The sequence below is a fragment of the Dendronephthya gigantea genome, unplaced genomic scaffold (assembly GCF_004324835.1).
Source record: "Dendronephthya gigantea isolate DGI-Jeju-01 unplaced genomic scaffold, DenGig_1.0 000006F, whole genome shotgun sequence".
Classification (NCBI taxonomy): Eukaryota; Metazoa; Cnidaria; class Anthozoa; order Malacalcyonacea; family Nephtheidae; genus Dendronephthya; species Dendronephthya gigantea.
In genome coordinates, this window is record NW_021163016.1 from 208,257 (window position 1) to 230,634 (window position 22,378).

Sequence of the window (22,378 nt, forward strand, 5' to 3'; positions counted from 1 at the left end):
GTTATAATGGCCTTCTTAGAACTTGGCTACCTCGCGTGGATAACCTACAATGACAGGGATTTTTTGATTGACAAAGAATTTTGCACTGTATATCTGCTGAGAAAGCGAAAAAGAGTTAGAAAATTGATGAATAAATTACGGGAGAGTTTTAGTCAAGAGCAATTCCAATTTAGGGATGATTTTGGTGGCATTGATATGGCGTTTCGAAAACTTGAAGATATATATGTAAATGTCATTATTCAAGAAGGGCGGGAACTAATGGACGCTTATCCAGACGAATTTGACCGCCAGAAAATTTATAATTGTCATCTTGAAACTCCAAGATCAGTCACAAAGCTTACAGGGACTGCTGATTTATTTAAACCAGTCAACGATGGCGATAACCAAACGTACCCGCGAACCATACTTGTTATAGGAAGGCCTGGAATTGGTAAGACTATGTTGACGAGAAAACTTCTACATCAGTGGAAAGAAAACGAAGGACAGTTCTGGCAAGATAAGATAATTATCAGTCTGCAATTTCGCGTCCTAAACAACAAAACTGTTACTCTTCGGGAAATGCTAAGATATGGTGCAGGACTGACTGATACAATCTTTAAAAGTGTGTATTATTTCATCCTTACCAACCCCACAAATGTAGTTCTTGTTTTTGATGGATTGGACGAACTTAATGTTGATGGACAGCTTTTGTGTTCGTATACTGACCCAGTATGTGGTTTAAATGACAAGATGCCAGTGTTTTCAATTTTTCGAATGTTGATCAAAGGTAAATTGCTGAAAGGCGTCACAGTATTGACCACATCACGCCCTACAGCAGGAGATCTTTTTGAGAACATAGGTTTTAAGAGAACTGTGGAGATCCTAGGTTTTTTTCATGAAGAAATCAAAGAGTACGTTTTTAACTTCTGTAAGGATGATAAACGCACCGGTGGATTGATTTGGAATCAAATTCAAAATTCAGCAGAACTGTGCAGTTTGTGCTACGTACCAGTAAATAGTTACATCGCCTGCTTAACATTGAAAGAAAGCATTGAATTTGATGAAATGGAAAAGAATGCTCCAAAAACTATTACTGAATTATACAATAGAGCAGTTAAAGTCTTAATGTATAGACACCATCCAAGATACAAGTTGCTACCAAGGCCAAATGATTACCTGATCTCCCCTTATCCCAGAGAACTCGATGATGACTTAAAGAAGCTGAAACAAATTGCCATGGATGGAATAAGAAAAGGAAGGTTAATTTTCGAACGAAAATCTGGGGACGAGTTTGGCGAACTAGCCAATTGTGGTTTATTTAACAAATTGCCAGACAAACGTCGAAATTACTTTTGCTTTTTACACTTGACCCTTCAAGAGTTTCTTGCTGCGTCAAAGGTGGTTGATGATGGCATGCAAAATGTTGAGGAATTCCTGGAGGCACATATTCCTTATCCAAAGTGGTATTTGGTGATACAGTTTGTGGCTGGTTTGGTTGGAGATAAGATTAAAAGTGGTGAAGATTATTCTGGAAGGGAAAAAATCCTTGATGATATAGTAAACAGGTATGTTTTTTTTGCCTTTTTGTGGCATTTTATCCTACATGATCTGGGCACAGTACATTATGTTGGCCTAGCTTTTCTAATCGTTTAGGAATTTCTCGACATAGAATTATATTTCTCAAAGTTCTATAAAAATGCGAACAGTTACCTTTAATTTACTTCAGGGTAATCTTGCAAAGGAAAGCCTATTTCATACCTATATAATGGCCAGTGCATTCGCCTCTTTTTATGTGGAACTACATTTTGATTACGACAAAAATAGGAGAAGCAAAAAAGTCAGCGTTCTACTTCTAATTTTTTAGAAATTTGTCATATGCAGCTGTGCGGCTTTTCTTAGGCCTAAGAGAACAACCGGCGCCTTATAAAGTAACCAGGGGCGCCGGAACCACGGGGGCAGCGGGGGCAGCTGCCCCCCCTGCCCTTTGCTTACGGGGGCGAGCGGGGGCAGCCCTGTGCCCTTTACAACCATATAAAAGTATCATAAATTCAACATTTAATCATGATGCCTACTTTTTGCATAAAAACTAACCGTAATATTATTGAAAATGCGTTCTCCCGTGGATTTGCAAGTTCGCATGTACTTGTAAATTTGAGTTTCCTCTTTGTGTGGTTGCTAAGATAAAATGAATGTGCCCTTTTCTAAAACTCTGCCCCCGCCGCCCTAAACTGCTTCCGGCGCCCCTGAAAGTAACTTGCAAGTAAATTTCGGAATTGGAATATTGAAATCATTGAGACCTTTTCGGTAGTTACGTTAAATTTAAAACCACCTTAAATGAGATGGATTTCAAGTTTTACTCTCACAAGCTATGTGCAAAGATGCAAAACATCCTTCTATAACCCGTGCACGAAAAATATTTTTTCATTTTCACTAATAAGTATGAAATAAGCCAAACGCGGGAACGAGGCTCGCGGTCTTGGCGCCTCGTTCTCGTGTTATGGCTTATTTCCACATTTATTGGTCAAAATAAAAAAAAATTTTCATAAATGTGTTGACTGTTGATGAAGGATGTTTTGCATCTTTGCACGTGGCTCCTGAGAGTAAAACTTAAAATCCATTTTATTTAATGTGGTTCTAAATTTAAACGTTGTCAATGTTAAATTTTATGACGTAATTACCGAAAAGGTCTATTTAGAATCGATCGGAATCAATCACGCCTTCCGAAAGTCTCGCAATATCCCACGTGCAGTATCACGCTATCCTGCACGGAAAACCATTTACCGCCATTTGCAATTGAGCGTGCACAGTGCATTTTTTCGAGTTATTTTAGCGTCGATTTGACATGTAACTATGGGCGGAGCCACATGTTACAGTGTTACTAGGCGCTTTTTGACCGCTTGCATGACCTAAAGAATTTTTATACAAGAAAACTAAAACTACCTTTACAATCGTTGATTATGTACGATAAGTCGTTACAAATATAAATCCCGAAAAGTTTATACTATGTCTATGAATATATGACTGGCTGACGCGCTCGAATTTTAGCCATTCATTGCTAAAAACTTTAGAACATTATATTATTACACCATTTACATGTCTATAATATCATATTAGGTCAGATCAGCATATAATGTACACGTCGACTCTTCAGTATCGCGTATATCTATATTTGATATTTATATATAGGTTTGAGGAATGGGTGTTTAAATTGGAAAGCAGTAAAAGCAAAATGGCTTTACTTGGAATAAAGTGTTTGTACGAAATGCAAGATATTAATATAATGAAGTCGGTTTCTGGTAAATTTTTGGAAAAAAGACATGGAGAGCTGCATTTGAAAGACCTAATTATCACACCAGTTGATTCTGCCGCTTTGTTTATTTTTTTTGGAAGTACCCAAAAGTTAAAACGACTACTTCTTCATCAGAACTGCAAGATACGGGGTGAGTACAGCTACCGTAAAATGGAGAAGCTTTTCGTCACTGAAGGAAGCGCTGTCACCTTTTTTCAATGGAGGTTATATACATATTCGAAGTATTTTGAATACTTTTGTAATGCTTTAAAAAGTGAGCATTGTCAATTGACCGAACTGCGTTACGAAGCAATAGAACGGACAGAGCGTGTTGAGGAAGCTTCCGATAATGAAACTGAAGATGAGCTTGAAATAAATGACACAAGTGATGTAGAAGGTCCCAACTATTCTAATTTAACAGTCGTAGGATATCTGAGTAAAGCTTTGGAAAGCGAAAACTGTAAACTTATTGTATTGCACTTGGTTGTTACCAACGGAATAACTGATTATGATGTTAAATGTCTTTGTGAAGCTTTAAACAGTTTAGATTGTAAACTTACTGAATTGCACCTCAGTCATAATCGTATAACAAGTCAAGGTGTTAAATATCTTAGTGAGGTTTTGAAAACTGAACCTTGTAAACTCACTCAATTGTACCTCGATGATAATAAGATAAAAATTCAAGGTGTTGAATATCTTATTGAAACCTTAAGAAATAAAAATTGTAAACTTACTCGATTGAGCCTCAATGATAATAAGATAACAGATCAAGGTGTTGAATGCCTTAATAAAGCTTTAACAAGTGAGAATTGTAAACTTACTGAATTGAATCTCAGTTGCAATAATATAACAGATTCAGGTGTTAAAAATCTTAGTGAAGCTTTAAAAAATAGAAATTGTAAACTTACTGCATTACACCTAAATAACAACAAGATAACAGATCAAGGTGTTGAATGCCTTGATAAAGCTTTAACAAGTGAGAATTGTAAACTTACTGAATTGAATCTCAGTTGCATTAATATAACAGATTCAGGTGTTAAAAATCTTAGTGAAGCTTTAAAAAATAGAAATTGTAAACTTACTCGATTGAGCCTCAATGATAATAAGATAACAGATCAAGGTGTTGAATGCCTTAATAAAGCTTTAACAAGTGAGAATTGTAAACTTACTGAATTCGAGTTTACTTATAATGTTGCAGATGCTTCTTATATTGTATCTTACTGCTGACAGGATAACTGATCACTCGAACTGATCACGTTTTGGATATCTTCATGATATTTAAAAAAGTGAAAATAGTTGTAAATTTATTATATTGTTCCTTAGTTGTATTAGCACGCTTCCCATTAGGCGGCCAAAAGGCAAAATGGTCAGCCCGGTCGTATTTTGAATTGAAATGGTGAAAAATTGAAGCGGTGAAAATACTTTTTCCCTGCTGATCAGATGTGAATAACATTAAATATGAATTTAGGTTTCTTAAAACACTCTAGAAGTAATCTGCATGCCTGTATACTAAAATACAACAGGACCGGTCTGACCGTTTTTACCGCATAAAGGAAAACGCCCTTAGAATATTTATTATGGTGTAAATATATATAATCAGGCAATGAAGCTTTAAAAGTAAAAAATATATTTAAGCCACATTCAATAATGAAATATCAGATCAAAGTTTAGAACCTTTGGCACGTTATTGTGCGTAAAGAACGTGGCAATAGGCGTATTTTTTGTATTAGTAAACTATAAACAACAATCGTTTTGCTGCCGATCGAGACATTTTCATACTAAAAAACAGTCTCTAGTCCTATGTAAAGTTTCCAGCATGTTTGGCGCTCATATACAAACATCAAACGACATAACTATGCTTTGGTTATGATGTCAAATATTTTGATATGGATAACCACACTGTTTTAATGGTCAAATGTTTGTCTTATGTAAAGTTTCCAGCATGTTTGGCGCTCATATACAAACATTAAACAATATAACCATGCTTTGGTTATGATGTCAAATATTTTGATATGGATAACCACACTGTTTTAATGGTCAAATGCTTGTCCTATGTAAAGTTCCAAGCAAGTTTCGTGCTTATATACAAACATTAAACGACATAACCATTGCATGGAAAACGATTAAAAGTCGATTAAAAGTCAAACGATTGAAGTCGCACCCATTGTGTGACAGGGCAGTTTTTCGTTCGCTTTTCGTTCTCTTGTCTTCTTTCCAGGAAGAGGCTCCTCCGTAGTTATTGCCTTCTCGCGTGTCTTAAGCGTAAGGATCGATTAAGCTATGAAAGGAATATTTTTCATTATGAATTTGAAACAAATGTTTAGGTAAAATAAAAATACCGTCAATTATCACAAGAGCAAATAGTTTAGGGGTGACGAGTCTGACGACAATGGTCTCGCAACTTCCAAATTGATGGTTGGAATCCTGCATGGTGAAAGTGTTTTATAATGCATGTCGCGAAAGGGAAGAATTTGGTAAGTTAGAAAAATATAGCTGTTGATTTCAAGATCTGTTGGCCCAGTAGTGAAGACAATCGTCGTGTTATTACGTCCCCAGCCCATAAATATCGTGCTAAATGTCGATTTTCTACCTTGTAAAAGGCGTGATATATGCAATATATATAATATATATATATATATATATATAGGTTATCACATGAGGGGCGAGGTGATATCAGTTTTATCGCTTGAGGGACGATATCATAAATATCACGAGTGAGCGCAGCGAACGAAGGACATTTATGATATCGTCCTGAAAGCGATAAAACTGATATCACCTCGTCCCGATTGTGATAACCTGTTTATCACATACTTCTTTTTCTTCTATAAAGCAATCGACATCGACTGAAACAAACCTCGAACTGCTCGAGTCAGCCATCTTTGTTTTGACAGCGGCAAATGCAGCGGGACAAAAAGCGATATCAGTGACAAAAAGCGATATCAGTGGCGATATCGTTTTTATGTCACCCTGTTATCGCCCTGATAAAGGCACGAATATGTGATAAATATATATATATATATACATCAGGAGCCAGTCCAAAAGAGAAAACTATTTAAATATATAGCTTCAATTCACCACATCGCGGTGTTCAAAAATTAAACTTTTAATAAACTAAATCAAATCAAATACATCTTGTAATATATACTACGTTTCGGGGCGCAGCCCCTTCGTCAGAAATGCTTCCTTACTAATCCTAAGCCTTCTTATATACAGGGTGTATCAAAAAAAACGCAACCACTTAATATTCTAAAATTCATATTGTTCATAGATTTTTCTTTTCCAACTTTCTTTCTAAGATTTTGTCCTTTCACAGAACAGTATGCTCTTTTTCCTCGCCGATGACACGTTGTTACAAAGACGGGCGGGAGAAACAAGCGGAGACGCAACGCCCCAATCAGCCACTTCAAATTATCGCTTTGAGAAAGGTTTTTTGAGCGCAACTCCCGCAAATGCGACTAGTTGGTTTGCAGTCTGAGTCAATAATGAAAAACATGGATTGTTACGTAAACTAATGAGTTGATTCGCGATTGATGATGTCATTAATATTACAGCGTGCGCAACAACCTCGTACCCAGGCGCGCAAATCCCGATCGACTTTTTCATAGATCCCGGTAATTTTTAAATGCCCCACAGAATTTCTTGACAAAAATAGATGCACATTACTCACATTTCACACCGTTTACGGTTCTTTCAGCCAATAAATCGTTTTGAGTTTGTTTAATTATCTGTATTCCAAAATGATAAAATGGAAATTGTAATCACGTGTTTGATTTCACACCAAATTGGACTCCACTCAGTGCAATTACCATTATTAATTATATCAGTTCACAACAATGTGTAAAGGTTAGTTTAAAAATTCCTCCGCCTTTTTTGTTCTACAAAAATTACATTTTGTGAAAATTACATTTTGATACATTCGCACCTTTTCAGTTCTATAACGTAGCGCATAGGTACAGTCCTCTTCTTTTACCTTTGGCATTAGTTGGTGTAAAGGGTGATTCGCTAGTTTCATTCTATTCATGTATTTTTCGCAAATTGTAGTTCTTCCGTCAGGTAGTTTTTCAATTCCAGCTAGTTTTAGCACTTCTGGATACAATTCAGCATATTGGAATTAAGGCTCTTCAGGGCTCTTTTCTGGATGGATTCTATATAGCATAGCAGACAAGTCTTTTGAAATAATTGCCACACGGGGACGGCGTATTCCATTCATTATTGGTCGAATTGTAGCTAGGTATACCGTTACAATAATTGAAGGAGCAACGCCAGCTTTACTTGAAAATTCGTAGGGAATAGAGTCTTTTGCATGCTGTTTTATAGATATGGTCTTCGTTCACACGGTATCGGATTTGGTCGTCACGACATCTTCGTTTGCCAATATAAAGCAATGATTAATAGCAAATTCTTTTTAATTTGAGAGATTTGGTATATTTATTCAGATCTCGGACATTAAAGATCTTAGTAACTGTTCCGATAACAATCCGGTACCACATACTAAACTGAGAAAATTGCGCCGGCTTAAAATGAGCAACAAAAATTATAATTTAATATTACAATATCGCGTAATTTGAGTACTTTGAGTAATTTCCTGTTTGATCAAGGGTAATGTTTAACCATATTTTTACTGGCATAAGTCAAAACGTTTATGTTGGGACAAATGTCTGGTTGCTTAGCACTATATATCTAAATTTGCACTATCCTTGGATCCCTAGTTCTAAGTTTTTGAACGTTTAAGACGCGTTAGAGTAAATACCTAGCAATGTCTAGAACTAAAATACAATCATTTGGTACGAAAAACAGAGAAAAAACTTAGTTTTTTGCTTCAATTTATCGCTTCAACAATTAAAGTACCATGCACGCTATGTGAGGTAGCGTTTCCAGTTTTATTACAGTTCACCAGGTAGATACGATAAAGATATCTTTTATTTCTTAATATTACCATAGATAAAAGTTGGACAGATTCCCATCTCAGTAATAAAAATGCCCCAAGCTAGGCATCCGTTTTGCTGGCAAGTACGTGTTTATTGTGTGATATTGATTGCTTAACATCAAGCCGCTAGCCGGATTCTGGAAATAGCCAGAAACACTCGCTGAATCGTTATTATTGGGCAGAATTTAAGTTAATTTTTCATTACACAGGTCGCTTGCAACAATTGCAATCAAGAATTTTGAAAAGAATTTGTCCATAAGCTTTTCTGTATTTGATATGCCTCATTCCGTAGATGAAAGCGTTCACGATCGAGTTTATGCCAAAAAGCTCGTAGTGAACAAACACGTTCCAAACATACCAACATGAATCACTACAAGACACGTGTAATACGGTTGTAATAACTGTTGGTGAAAAGCAACAGATCGCCAACACTGTAATAACAAAAGAAAATGTTTTTGCCTCTGCAAACGCCTGATATAGACGAAGTACAACTCTCATACTGCCTGAATGTTCGTTGTGGTTGCTGATGCCTGCGACCATGGATTCGTCAGAGATTCTTCGGCGTTGTTTTCGAGAAACACTTAAAATTCGGAAATTCAGAAGAAAAATGAAAGAAAGAGGAATGTAGACAAAAGAAACCAATAGAAATTGCCGGATGTTAGGAGGCAGGGCTAAGCGGCAAATACTTCTGACTCCATTGTCGACGCTAAAAAAGTGAAAATAAAATATAACACAAAAACAACAAGCAGTTAACCAGATTCCAGAAATAACCAGGAACACTCGTCGACGTGTCACAATCAGAGGATATTTCAGAGGTTTCACGATATATAAATAACGATCAACAGTAATTGCGAGAATTGTAGCGACTGAAGCAAACAGCAAAGACAAGATCGTGGCACGACTTAACTTACAAAACATGTCCTGATCACTCTCAATGTTTAATATAGTCTGAATTAACTCGATGATCCATAGTGGATAAAATATTAAACACACGAGAAGATCCGCAAATGCCAAGTTTGCTATCAAGTAAGATGTCGCTGTCTTTTCTTTACACAACAAAATTGTGTATATTATAACTGTAACATTTCCCAATACTCCAATAATCATTGCGATAAATTTTAAAACAACTGAAAATATGAGAATACTGCTGGCAACTGGAACGATAAGTGTGCTGTTAAACATTTTCGGCTTTATTTTCGTTGTATGCCTGCATGTCAATAACGGGGTTGCCACAGTTATGTCACTTTTTAAATATTAACCTGTGCATTGAAGGCAAATTGACGACTAAAATGATAAGTTATAATCTTTTGCAAGGCTAAAAATTAACATTTGAATAACCGTCATGCATAAGTTCCTAAGGGAAACTTGTCATTCAAATTCATTATTTATTTAATGACGGTAACACATTGCAGTAGAAACTGACAAACTTGTGGCATATGTGCGTATATGAAAAACGCGTAACTGGCAGCCTTCCAGTCGAGCCAATATAAGCGCTCGGAAAAATGTTGACCAGTTCATTTCCTAACTTGTAGGAACACATCTCAATAATTCCTCAACAATTTGAAAAGTTTCTTAAAAAGTTCCTAACTTCCTCTTTCATGGACCAATTTAATATTTTATTTTTGAGCAATGTGATTGGTCAATGCATGAAACAGGACGACTTTTTAAGGAACTTTTTAGGAACTTTTTAAGGAACTTTTAAAATTGTTGAGCAATTGTTCAGATGTGTTCCTGTAACTTAGGAAATGAACTGGTCAACATTTTTCGGAACGCTTCTATTGGCACGACTGGGAGGCAAATGTGTCATTCAACATTATTTAATTGGGGTAACACATTGCAGTAGAAACTGATAAACTTGTGGCTATTTACATTTCAGTAAAATAACTAAAAGTATTAGTACATATATATAAACAATAAAAATATATGTTGAAAAAAACATCACAGTTGTTGTGTACCAGTGACGTGCTTGGCCTCGTGCAGGTAAATTACTTTTAGTCTTTACCTTTGAATATACACCTGTGCACTGAAGGATAATTGACGCCTAAAATGATAAGTTCTCATCCTTCACAGGCCAAAAAATAACATTTAAATAACCGCCATAAGTGCTTTAAGTTAGGGAAATTAACACATGCACATTTAATACATATAATAATCAAAATGATAAACTCGGTATGTTGTTAAAATTTGGACGAACATGGCAAAAGAGGTAATAAACAATAGATTTTTTGACTATGAACAAACAAACAAACGACTGTGACACTGTGTATTTAGTGAGTCGTAAATTTGGGTAAATATTTGCGCGAAGCTTGTAGACTTAGGGTCATAGGGTGAGTAGGTGATAGCCTGATACCGATAAAATGCCTAACGCAATTGGGACTAAATTCCAGATTATTTCAGTGTTCCGATCTTGAAACACGTATTGTAATGAAATATGATCGGTTTAGTGACCCGTATTCATTCTAAAATTTAAATTACATATTTTCAATATTGGGAGCGTTTATCAACTGTTGTGTCTTGTGGTTAAAGAAAGGTTTACGTGAGTTCATTACATAAACAAACCTTTGAATTTAATTTACACCTCTTCGGCAGAAAATTTTAAAGCCGTTTCACATAAAACATACAAAATGACAAGCAAAACCAAGCGACTCGGGTTACCTGTACCACGAGTCCCACTAGTTGCGTTCTGAGAAGAGTCCGTAGTGGTGGGTCCGGGGCTCTCACCCGGGGTGGGTTTAGCAGTCCCACCCGTGGTCGGTCTTGAAACCCAAACTGCAAAATGTCCTCCGTTCACCCCGCTAATCTTCGCATGAATCTTTTGAGTCTCAGCATTAATAATCATCACCGTCTTGTTTTGGGTTGCCGGGGAAATGATCCATTCACCAGCAATAAACAAGTCCCTCCATACCCATGGTAATAGTGAGCCGTGGTAGACCACGTTTTCGATATATTTCACAACGACGCTTTGTTCATTCTTCGCCAAGTCCATGTCAACGACCGCCATCTTGTCTGCGTAATCAAGAGTAAGGAACATGTAGTAGCTATCCGAGGTTTTGACCTTGGGGTAAAAAACCGGGTTGGATGCACGACCAGGGAAAGTGAGCATCGGGTAATGACTCGCGTTAAATCCTGTCCCATTCACAGCTAAAATATTTATTCTACTTGTGTTACTCGTGCGATTAAGGAATACAACATAGCGACCATCTGGTGAAACAAACGGATAGCCATGAAGACTCCATTTCTTTGTGCTGTCACTGACTGTGTCTACTTCGAGTATCGATGCATTTTGATATTCTTTTTTCAAACAGCCCACATACAAGTGTTTGTTGTAAGAGTTATAGGCAATACCGTGTGTTCCAGTGCAGCCATACCTTGAGAAATTGCGAAATCTTGTGTAATTTTTCGTTTCCAAATTTAGTTCATGGATGCCGGGATAAACATTATCTGTGACGAAGGCCGTTTTTCCTTCCAGCATGTCTTTCTCAGAAAGCATTGTATTCCCAGGGGCGTCTAGAAATAAATAGACTGTTTTCACATGTGATAACCATAGGCAACCCAGAAATGTTTTCGTTCTCGTGGCCCTCGCGCGTGTATGCGAGTGTACTCGGTCTATCATTATGACAATAACAATAATAATATGACAATAGTAATAATGAAATTTTTAATCACCTGATTGGAGCTGAGCTCGTGAAACACGGGTCCTGGTGCGACCATCAATCTCAAAGACATCAAAGGAGTAAGTACTTCTATAGTCATATAATTGTACCCAGACTTCCTTGCGCCATGGCAAACAGTACAAGCGCAATGGGAACTTGCCTGTCGGGATAGTTTCAATTTTCTTGTGTGTTCTGACATCAATCACGTGCACAGCGTCTGCATCATAGTCTGCGATGAAAACTGTGCCGTTGAACACGCAAACTTGACTGAACTTGCAACCCTCTCTAACGAAAGAGGTTTATTACTATCAGAAATTGTCTTAAACTCTGCAGTCGCATGTCTAACAATTATGACAAGACCGAATAAATGTTTAAGATTTGGAGGGGGGGGGGGGTGTGAGACTAGAAAGACACTCATGAAAACGGTTTGATCAACTGACAAAATAATGTAGTAGAACATGCAATAGAAACCCCGTAATGGCCAAAAATGCGAAAGTTTGAATTTTTTTTTGTATTGTTATTACTATATGATTAGCCATGTCTATCGTTTCGAAAAAAAGGAAGAAATTTATTTTGAAAATGCTCACAGTTTATGGAGTTTATATATTGTTCTTTATTTTATTTAAATACTCGGTGGCTCCCCTAATTACAGGCAAATTAGTGTTACGAGATAATTATAACAATAGCAATGGCATGCGCTGAACACGTGAACAGTCCATTTTTAAGTAGTGACGAAGAGACGATAATTAGTGGGGAAAAGTTGGGAAAAGTACGGACCATGACACAGAGTACTACACAGAGGTGGAACTCGCGGCAAATCTTGTCCCCCTGTTTTTAATGCGCATGCGCTAAGCTCTGGCAAGTGTTTTTACATTTTTAATAAGGAAAATTCGATTTTTTAGCAGAAAAAAATGCAATTTAAAGCCATGGGTCTTTAGCTCTTCGTTTTTTTGACAAATTTTATTTATCCATCCGACATTGCTCCTTTTGGATTAAAAATGACTGCGATAATACGAATTAAAACGGAAAAAAACGGGAAATACATCTACGAGGAGTGCGATTTTCACACGAAGCTTGCCAGAAGAACTGCCAGGTAAAAATTCAAAGTTTGGTATTTCATCTAATAAATGAGTAGGTCTATCTGACTATATTTCGCCAACATGCAGTCGTATTTTTCTCTAGATGGCGAAACAATCTTCTCAAAGTCAGTTAACTTTTGAGCAGACGACATATCCAGACACTGACTTCTACTGTTCAACAAGATAGCAAGTTAGATGGCTATCAAAAAAGTTTTACAACGCATACGTAGTTTACTGATGTTTGTGAACCCTATTATGTCTTCTATGTGTATTATATTCACATCCAAAACTGGAAAATAGCTTTCAATCTTCTCATAGAAGCCACACAGCATTGCATAGATTAGATTGGGAATTGATTTGCATGTCCTTCATGAATACAATCATGTATGAACTGAAATTAATATCTGTTAGCATTTACCATTTATGTGTGAAGTTGGATTTATACTCATGTAAAAAGTATTGTATATAATAGGTAGAAGTTGCATTTGTTTATTGTAAATCCTTTGGCTTTGAATTCAAGTTCAAGATTCGAATAAAAAGCATGTAGTTTTTGCTAGTTTTATGGCAAAATAAATTATTTTCAAAGAAATTTTTTCGTGTGTTTGAATTTTAGAAATAACACATCAATCATGCTTGTTTTAAGATCAGCTCAAATGTTTTCTGGATGGAAAAATAACTGCCTAATTTATAATCGGCGATGATGTTGGCAATCAACTTGATATTTATAAAGAAAATCATTCGTGCTTGTATTTCTTACCTCTTTAACCTAACGCATATATTTTTTACAAAAAACACAACCATTTACCGTTTGTTTTTAAAATTTAGGCGCAAAAATGGAGATCGATAGAGCCAGCTTTAAAATATTAACAATTTTCGTCTTTCGAACGCCTTTTTCCCTTACTTTAGAGTCAAAATACACTTGCCAGAGCAATTTGCGTGGCGCGTGGAATGGCGTAGGCAGGGGGACAGCAACATCAAAGGGTTCCGCCGCGAGTTCCATAACTGTATATCATTAAACTGTGACCATGAGGAGATTTTGTTTTTGAGGCTAGGAAGAAGATATGTGATTCAAGTATTGACGAATTGAGTATTTTAGACGCATATTTATGATAATAAACAAAGCATAACATTACGTGTGACAGTATAATTTAATATCATAACATTGGTGACCCCGACGAGAACGTATTGTTTACAAAATACAAAGCACAGCCGTCAAAAGGAACGATGCAAAGGGACGCTATAGTTGACATTCCAGAAGTCGGAAACGTCGAAGAAACGGTCGAATCACTACGAACGCAGATGGCAGCCATGCAAGCTGCCATTGAAGGACAATCATCATCGTCATTTTTTCGCCCAAAATCCTTCAGTGGGTTTTCGTATGAGGATATTACCGACTTTATCGAAAGATTTGAACGATACAGCAAGTTTTATAATTGGACAAACGCCAAGAAACTGTCTGCATTAATGCTATTGTTTGAAGGCCCAGCGTTGGCATGGCTACATACGGTACCAGACGAGACAAGGAACAATTATGCTAGTCTAATAACGGCCCTTCGACAGCGATTTGCTTCACCAAACGAAGAGTTCCTTCAGAGACAACAATTAAATGACCGAAAGCAAGGTAAGAGCGAAAGCCTTAACAGTTACACAGAGGACATTATTCGTAGATGCAGCCGACTTGGACTTAATGACACCAACAGAATGAACTGTTTCATATCAGGACTAAACGACGAGTTAAAATCGCATGTCATTTTGAACCGCCCAACAACATTTGAGGAAGCCGAATCCTTGGCGCGCCTGAAAGATACTGTCAGCAGAAGTACAAAATGTGGCAAAGCAGAGTTACCTGCTCCAAATAATGTAATAAATCAGATACATGATCTCCTAAATGAGAAAAAAGCTTCAGAGAAACAAGTAGAAACAATTTCTAATGATAACCTCAGAGAACGACAACGCCTAGCAGAGCTCGAGGGCCAAGTGCAACTTTTAATGTCCACATTGACCGACCACGAGCATCCACAGTAGCACCTATTTCAACCAATTATCCCCCTGTTCAGACTCCCTCTACCCAGGATATCGACGCCATGAAAAGGGATATCATAGCAGCAGTTCGAGACGAAATCAGGAAAGACACACCACAAAATGCCCCAACAGACCGACAGGATTTCAGTGTAGGAAACAGATATCCCCGGCGAGACAGCAGAGGACGAAACCTTCGAACAACGGACGGGCAGCCAATCTGCAATACCTGCCAAAGAGTTGGGCATGTTGCAAGGTATTGCAAGGAAGCAGGTACGTCCCGTTTATCAATCCGCCCCCAAAGTCGCTATGTCCCTCCTCCCCAGCCCCCTTATCATAACTATCAGTATCCCTTAGCACCACCACCACATCCTGAGAATAATGCTGGGTATTTAAACTCCCAAGGGCCTTCCATATGGGGACACAGGGGGGCCCGCAAGTAACTGGATATCCCCACCAAATCGATATCACAACAGCTCTTATCCAGACACGTTTTGGCAAACGAGTGGACATTTCAATGAACATTATTCACCACATGTCCAACCCAGCCAACAAAGTCAGTTTATACAAACACAACCACCCCTTCTACCCTCTACATTACCTAGAGATATTAATGTTTCCCCTAAAGTCCCAGTGCCAAATGTACGTGATAGATCGGAAATTCCATCCATTTCCCCATCAACTAATGTCCTGGATCAGTCAACCCAATTCAGTAATGTTTTGATTAATGGTACTGTATCACTAACCCCTATACAAGTTCTTGTGGACACTGGTGCTGCTGTGACAGTAATCAGTACAGAATTTTACCATAAAGTTTTAAGTACATCAACACCCCTAGAAAATAGTGAAGTGCTCCGATCGGTCAAAACGGCAAACGGTGCTCACATACCAATTGAAGGCGTTGTGACCTTTGATCTCACTTTGGGGCATACAAAATACAGCTGCAGCGCCTATGTAGTGTCCGGTCTTAGCTATTCTACCGTTCTCGGTCGCGACTTTCTGCAACAAAACCGTGCTATCATCAATATGGGTGCCCATACCGTTGAATTTTTGGGTGACAATGTGCTCATGTTTGCGGATGAAAATTGCCCACCCAGCTCCTTGCCCGTTAAATGTGGTCAAACCCAAGTAATTGATGCACATTGCGAAGCTGTCATTCCAGCAACTGTTGGTCAGATAACAAATAATGTTATTGGTTTAATTGAGCCAGGAGAGAGACTCCTCAACAGATACCATCTAGCTGGTGCAGCATCCCTGGTATGCCCAGACATACAAGGAAATATCCCTTTCCGGTTACTAAATCCAACTGATGAGCCTGTTACAATCTTCCGTGGTGCCACATTAGGACAGTTCACACAAAAAGATTTCGAGACCACACCTCTTACTGATCCGCCCACCCCTACGTCATGTACAGGATTACCCACGACAACTCAGAGAAGCACCTCACTACCTATTATCAACCCCTTGGCAAGCACAATCCACCAATCTGATTTGCTGATCTGCAAGACCCACCTAGAACACCAACCCCACCAAGCCCAACTTCCGCTTCAGCCACGCCCTCTGATTTTCCCAACCTGACCAACTCCGTGTTGTCTAACCCTGAGAAACAAGCCCTCTCAGAACTGCTTATCGAATACTCCGACGTCCTGTCTCATTTAACCAAAAGCTTGGGTCGAACAAACCTGGTCCAACATAGAATTGATGTCGGGCCTAGTCCCCCAATTCGCCAACCTCCATACAGGGCCCCCCACACCAAACGACGAGAGATTGAAAACCATGTTCAAGAAATGCTGCACGCAAACTTGATTCAACCTTCCAATAGTCCGTGGAGTGCTCCAGTTGTCCTGGTCAAGAAAAAAGATGGCTCATCCCGTTTCTGTGTAGACTATCGTAGGCTCAACTCGGTTACACGTAAGGACAGCTATCCAATTCCACGAGTAGATGATGCTTTAGATGCTCTCTCTGGAGCCAAATACTTCAGTACACTCGACCTTCGTAGCGGTTATCATCAAGTCGAAATGGACAAATCATCTCAACAGTACACAGCCTTCGCCACGGCATCGGGTTTATACGAGTTCTGTGTGCTACCTTTCGGTCTGTGCAATGCACCTTCCACCTTTCAACGCTTAATGCACCAAGTACTCCAAGGATTGGACGGGAACATCTGCCTAATATATCTGGATGATATTATCGTATTTTCTCGCACATTCGACGAACACCTTTCCCGCCTAAGATTAGTTCTCGATCGTCTACGAGCGGCTAACCTCACTTTGAATCCGAGTAAGTGTTTCTTTGGCCAACAATCTGTGTCTTTCCTTGGTCACCTTATCTCCCAACATGGGATCCAACCTAACCCCGAGAAAACACAATTGGTACGTGACTTCCCTCGTCCTCGAAGTGTAAAGGACATTCGTGCTTTTATTGGCCTTGCAAGTTACTACCGCCGGTTCGTGAAAGACTTTTCATCAATTGCCGCTCCCCTCACTCGGTTGACCAGAAAGAATACCGCATTTAAGTGGGATGAGTCATGTGAAAGAGCCTTTAATTGCCTGAAGAACGCCCTGGTTACACCACCGATTTTGGCGTATCCAAATCTCTCCCAACCCTTTCATCTACATGTTGATGCCAGTGCAACCGGACTCGGCTATATTCTCGGTCAGAACATCGAAGGGCGAGACGTTGTCATCGCGTACGGCGGTCGGCAACTCAATAAGGCTGAATGTAACTATAGCACTACGGAACGGGAAGCACTCGCGGTTGTTGAAGCTATTAAGAAGTATCAAGTTTACCTTTATGGGCAAAAATTCTATGTCCATACAGACCATCATGCATTACAGTGGTTGATGAGCATCAAAGACCCCACCGGCAAACTGGCACGATGGGCCCTCCAGCTTCAACAGTATGACTTTGCGATCATCCATCGCCCAGGCACATCGAATGGTAATGCCGATGCAATCTCTCGCTTACCATACTCAAATATCCACATCACAGCCATCGACACCCCAGGAGTCCAAGTTGACACCATTCGTCATCTGCAACGCCGAGATCCAGACCTGCAAAACCTGATAACCTATCTCGAATCTAAGGAACTGCCAAATGATCAACGCGTAGCCAGAACTTTGCTCCTCCACGTTGATGATTACTACCTTAACGACGACCGTATCCTCTGTCATCTTTGGTCCCCTGGCAAGCGAAAGGCTGGTAATCTCTTCAGCCAACTAGTAGTTCCGGCTTCTCTGCGTCACGAAATCCTTACTAATGCTCACGACGACACTACTAGTGGACACCTAGGAATTCAAAAAACCTATGAGAAGTTACGGCGAAAATACTATTGGTTTGGAATGTTCAAAGATATCGAACATTGGTGCAAATCTTGCATTGACTGTTCTATGAAGAAGTCGCCCCGTTATCGCCGTCAAGCCCCACTTCTTCCCATCCCGTCGAAGGAGCATTCCATCGCGTAGCTGTGGATGTCCTCGGTCCGTTTCCCGTAACGAATTCTGGCTCGCGTTACATTGTCGTCTTTTCGGACTATTACACGCGTTGGCCTGAGGCATTCGCCGTACCCTCTTGTGAAGCTCACCGTATCGCTTCCCTTCTCATTAACGAGATCATGACGCGACACAGTGCACCCCGGACCATCCTTTCTGATCGAGGTAGTAACTTCCTGTCAGCCCTTGTCAAGGAAACGTGCAAACTGATGAACACAGCTAAATTGAACACAACCGCTTACCATCCTCAAACTGACGGGTTAGTAGAGAGATTCAATGGTACCCTGGCACAAACCCTTTCTATGTATGTTAGCACCAACCAAAAGGATTGGGATGAACATCTTCCACAAGTCTTGTTTGCCTACCGAGTATCTCCGAATGCTACCACTGGAGAGTCACCGTTTTACTTACTCTATGGTCGTGAACCTCGTCTCCCAATGGACGTTAGCCTACTTCCACCTACCAATCTTAGCCCGTCTGTAGCTAAGCATCGCGCCCGTATTGTGACAACCCTTGAGGAAGTCAAACAGCTTATCCAATCCAACACCAGCGGGCTCAACTTAAAATGAAAGCCAGGTATGACCAGTCAGCGCGTCAACCTCCGTACACAATCGGTCAAAGAGTGTGGGTTTTTACACCAAAAAACCGTAAAGGGTTGTCAAAGAAACTGCTCCACAATTACCACGGACCGTACCGGATCGTGGAAAAATTATCCCCTGTTCACTTTAAGCTGCGAACCTTGGAAAACAAACTAGTTCACGCTCCAGTTCATGCAAACCGATTAAAACCATATTTCGATCCGAAAGATCGGCCGATCGAAGCCCCGCAAGAAGATCCAGATATGGATAGTGAACCATATCTTCATGATCATGACATACCAGCGGACAGTTTCCCTCCTGTGTATCTCATGTCTCTACAAACTGCCCACCACTTAGTCATTCTAATGACGCACCAGCGACCGGAGTAACCACATCCGCCCAAGAAAATGTAAACCACATCTATGATGCCGAGCAAATTGTTGGTCATCGCGTCCGCCATGGAAAACCTGAATATCGTATCAAATGGCGCGGATATGGAAAACGGCACAATACGTGGGAACCACCAGACCACATTTTGGATCAACGTCTTTGGACAGATTTCTATGCCCGACATCCCGAACACCGTCCAACAACAAACGTTAACAATTAATCTTTAATAAATAAGTATTTTTATATTGGTTCAAGTTAGTTTTTCCTCTGAACAAGCCAGGGGGCTTGTTTTTGCAGAGGGGGGTAATGTTACGAGATAATTATAACAATAGCAATGGCATGCGCTGAACACGTGAACAGTCCATTTTTAAGTAGTGACGAAGAGACGATAATTAGTGGGGAAAAGTTGGGAAAAGTACGGACCATGAGGAGATTTTGTTTTTGAGGCTAGGAAGAAGATATGTGATTCAAGTATTGACGAATTGAGTATTTTAGACGCATATTTATGATAATAAACAAAGCATAACATTACGTGTGACAGTATAATTTAATATCATAACATTAGTTGGACAAGAAATTTATATTTAAAAAATTGAAAACATTTTCCGTGTTTCTATACAGTTATAAAAACACGTGTGGGTTTTTTGAGAACGATAAATAATCATTGTGATTACTTTAGCAACTCAAACACATCAGTAGAGGGCTTCGATGTTTTTAAGACGCGCTGCATACAGCAGGAGAGGTTTTAAGACAAGACAGGGCAGGGCAGGACTTTGGCAACACTTTGAACCAACCTGTTTTGCTTCTTGCTACACAACCCTGGTGCTGTTGCGTTGGTTATTTTAGCAACAACACTTTTCGCCACTGGATCTATCACGTAAATACCATCACTCCCCAGAACATAAAAATCGCCTGTTTCCGCCGAGGCAAAATAACGCAGGAGATAACCTGGAGAGGAATTATATAATTTATAGCTACACTTTTATGAGGCTTATATTTTTAATATAAAACCCTTCATTCCTTGTTCCCCTATCTGATTTTAACATTTCATTTAATTCAAAACGGTAAAGTTATAATTCCTCTCTAAATCAAACTTAACAAGATAGGTCGTTAGTGTAACCTGGAGTTGAAACATTACCAGAAATTTGTGACATGACGATTTCCATTGTATACTGACTCGCATTTAAATTTTTACATTATGGCATACAACTTTCACTATAAAATACATATATTAAAAGTACAAAACTTAAGATCGCCGTTGCACATTGTAAAAATCAAAGAATTTAAGAAAATTTTGATAAGCAAGAAGAAATTTCATATAAAATGAAAGCACTTTTAATGGCATTGAGACGCTGGAATAGAAAGTGGTAAAAAATAAATAAGGCTATAATTATAAATCTTAAAAAACAGACTGAACAGTTTAATTTACGTCCCTAATTTACCAGTTTACCTGGCGACTGCATGACTTGTCAACTGTTCTCTCTTGTATTTTTGTCATACGTCGTACTAGTTTGTCTTACTATGTAGTTTTAAGCCTGTCGCACACGAAAGTTAAGCTGAGCTGCTGGGCTAGTTATAGTCACGTGAAAAAATTGATGAGACAATCACATAAATGACCTGCTCCCCTTAAAATCAATGTTGCAAGGATGCGTATAGGGAAAAATTGGCAACATCGACTATAGGGGGCAGGGGGGCGCGATGCATTTCAAAAATGATAGAAAATCTGAAAAGTCTCATAATTTTTGCACGTGATTCTAGGTTCTTCAAATCACTCAAGCAAGTTCCTCCAGTATACGGCGATGGTTTGCGAACTTTTATTCGCGCGCGTGCCGTTTGCGGATATTCAATGTTGCGCACCAGTGCATAATGCACCCACGTGTGCGAACAATGAGAGCACATTTCCGCTATAACAAGGCAATATACATATACAAACTTGCATATGTTTTCCAATTTGCATAGATAATATAGCTTTTTTGCTGCAGAATTTTTCGGCACGCGTCAGCAAAAGCTCCCAGAACGTCGCCGGACACTGGGGGAACTTGCTTCAGCTAATTTTCACAGTGACTTTTAGCACAGCAGATAGCTCTCGTGTGCGGCAGGTTTATTCTCTCGTGTGTGGATTAAAGTAATGCCTGCAGCAACTCTACTTTGCATGTACTCCAGTATAATTTTATGACTGACTGGTGTCGATCAGTAAAATGTTTTTACATTCTCTACCTTAATAATGGTGTTTACAGCAACGCCAAACCGCTACTAACTTTGTGTTCAATAACTACACTATCCTAAAGTGTGCAGCAATTTTTTTAATTCATAAGTGTTCTCATGTAAAACTCGGAATATTATGCAGTCGCACTGTGAGTGCATGCAGTCGTTCAAGCATTAACTTTTATACGGCAAACGTTATAAAGACAAACCGCTAATCTGAATTTACTGCTTTGCCAAAGACATTAGCAATGGCCTTTGCTCTCTTACATCGCTGCTGAGTATCAGAGTTTTATGTAAAACGTTTATTATTTTACGAAATTGTAACATTGTTGCACACTCTAAAAGAGAGTGACTTTTAGTGTAGTTAAAACACAAAGTGGTTTGGCGTTTGCCGTAAACACCAAGAATCCTAACCCTAAACACTCTAAGCCAAGGTCTCTATATACTGTCCCACCTACAATAGTTATACATGACATGTTTTCTCATTTGGAGCCACTCATCAGGGAACATGACTCGTCGAGGTAAAAACACTGTATTTGCATCTTTAACAAAGATGTTCACTTAACTAAGCTAGTGTTGGTTTTTCGACATTTTTGTTCACTTACTGTAAATAACGGCCATTATTGAAAGCCAAACATGCAGCGCCATAACGATATTTAATATGTTGTATTTCAGCTAAGGTCTTCCGCGAAGAATTCAGAACGATTCGAACCAACAATTTTTTTTATGCACAGAAATCTCAAGAATGACGTCCACTTATCTATAATA

At 39.0% G+C, this 22,378-nt stretch overlaps 1 protein-coding gene across 1 annotated transcript; it reads left to right on the plus strand.

Annotated features, from left to right (window-relative positions):
• The first annotated feature begins 212 nt into the window (after positions 1-212).
• LOC114516550 (NACHT, LRR and PYD domains-containing protein 12-like) lies at positions 213-4,495 on the plus strand. Its single transcript, XM_028536074.1, has 2 exons — positions 213-1,544; positions 3,166-4,495. Exons 1-2 carry the CDS (start codon positions 259-261, stop codon positions 4,493-4,495), a joined length of 2,616 nt encoding a protein of 871 aa, XP_028391875.1. The 5' UTR covers positions 213-258.
• Positions 4,496-22,378: the final 17,883 nt, after the last annotated feature.

Excerpts from the sequence above, each read along its gene's own strand:
- LOC114516550 (XM_028536074.1), top strand. The coding sequence starts at position 259 with ATGGACGCTTATCCAGACGAATTTGACCGCCAGAAAATTTATAATTGT. Across the intron at positions 1,545-3,165 it reads CTTGATGATATAGTAAACAG|GTTTGAGGAATGGGTGTTTA; the intron begins GTATGTTTTTTT and ends ATTTATATATAG.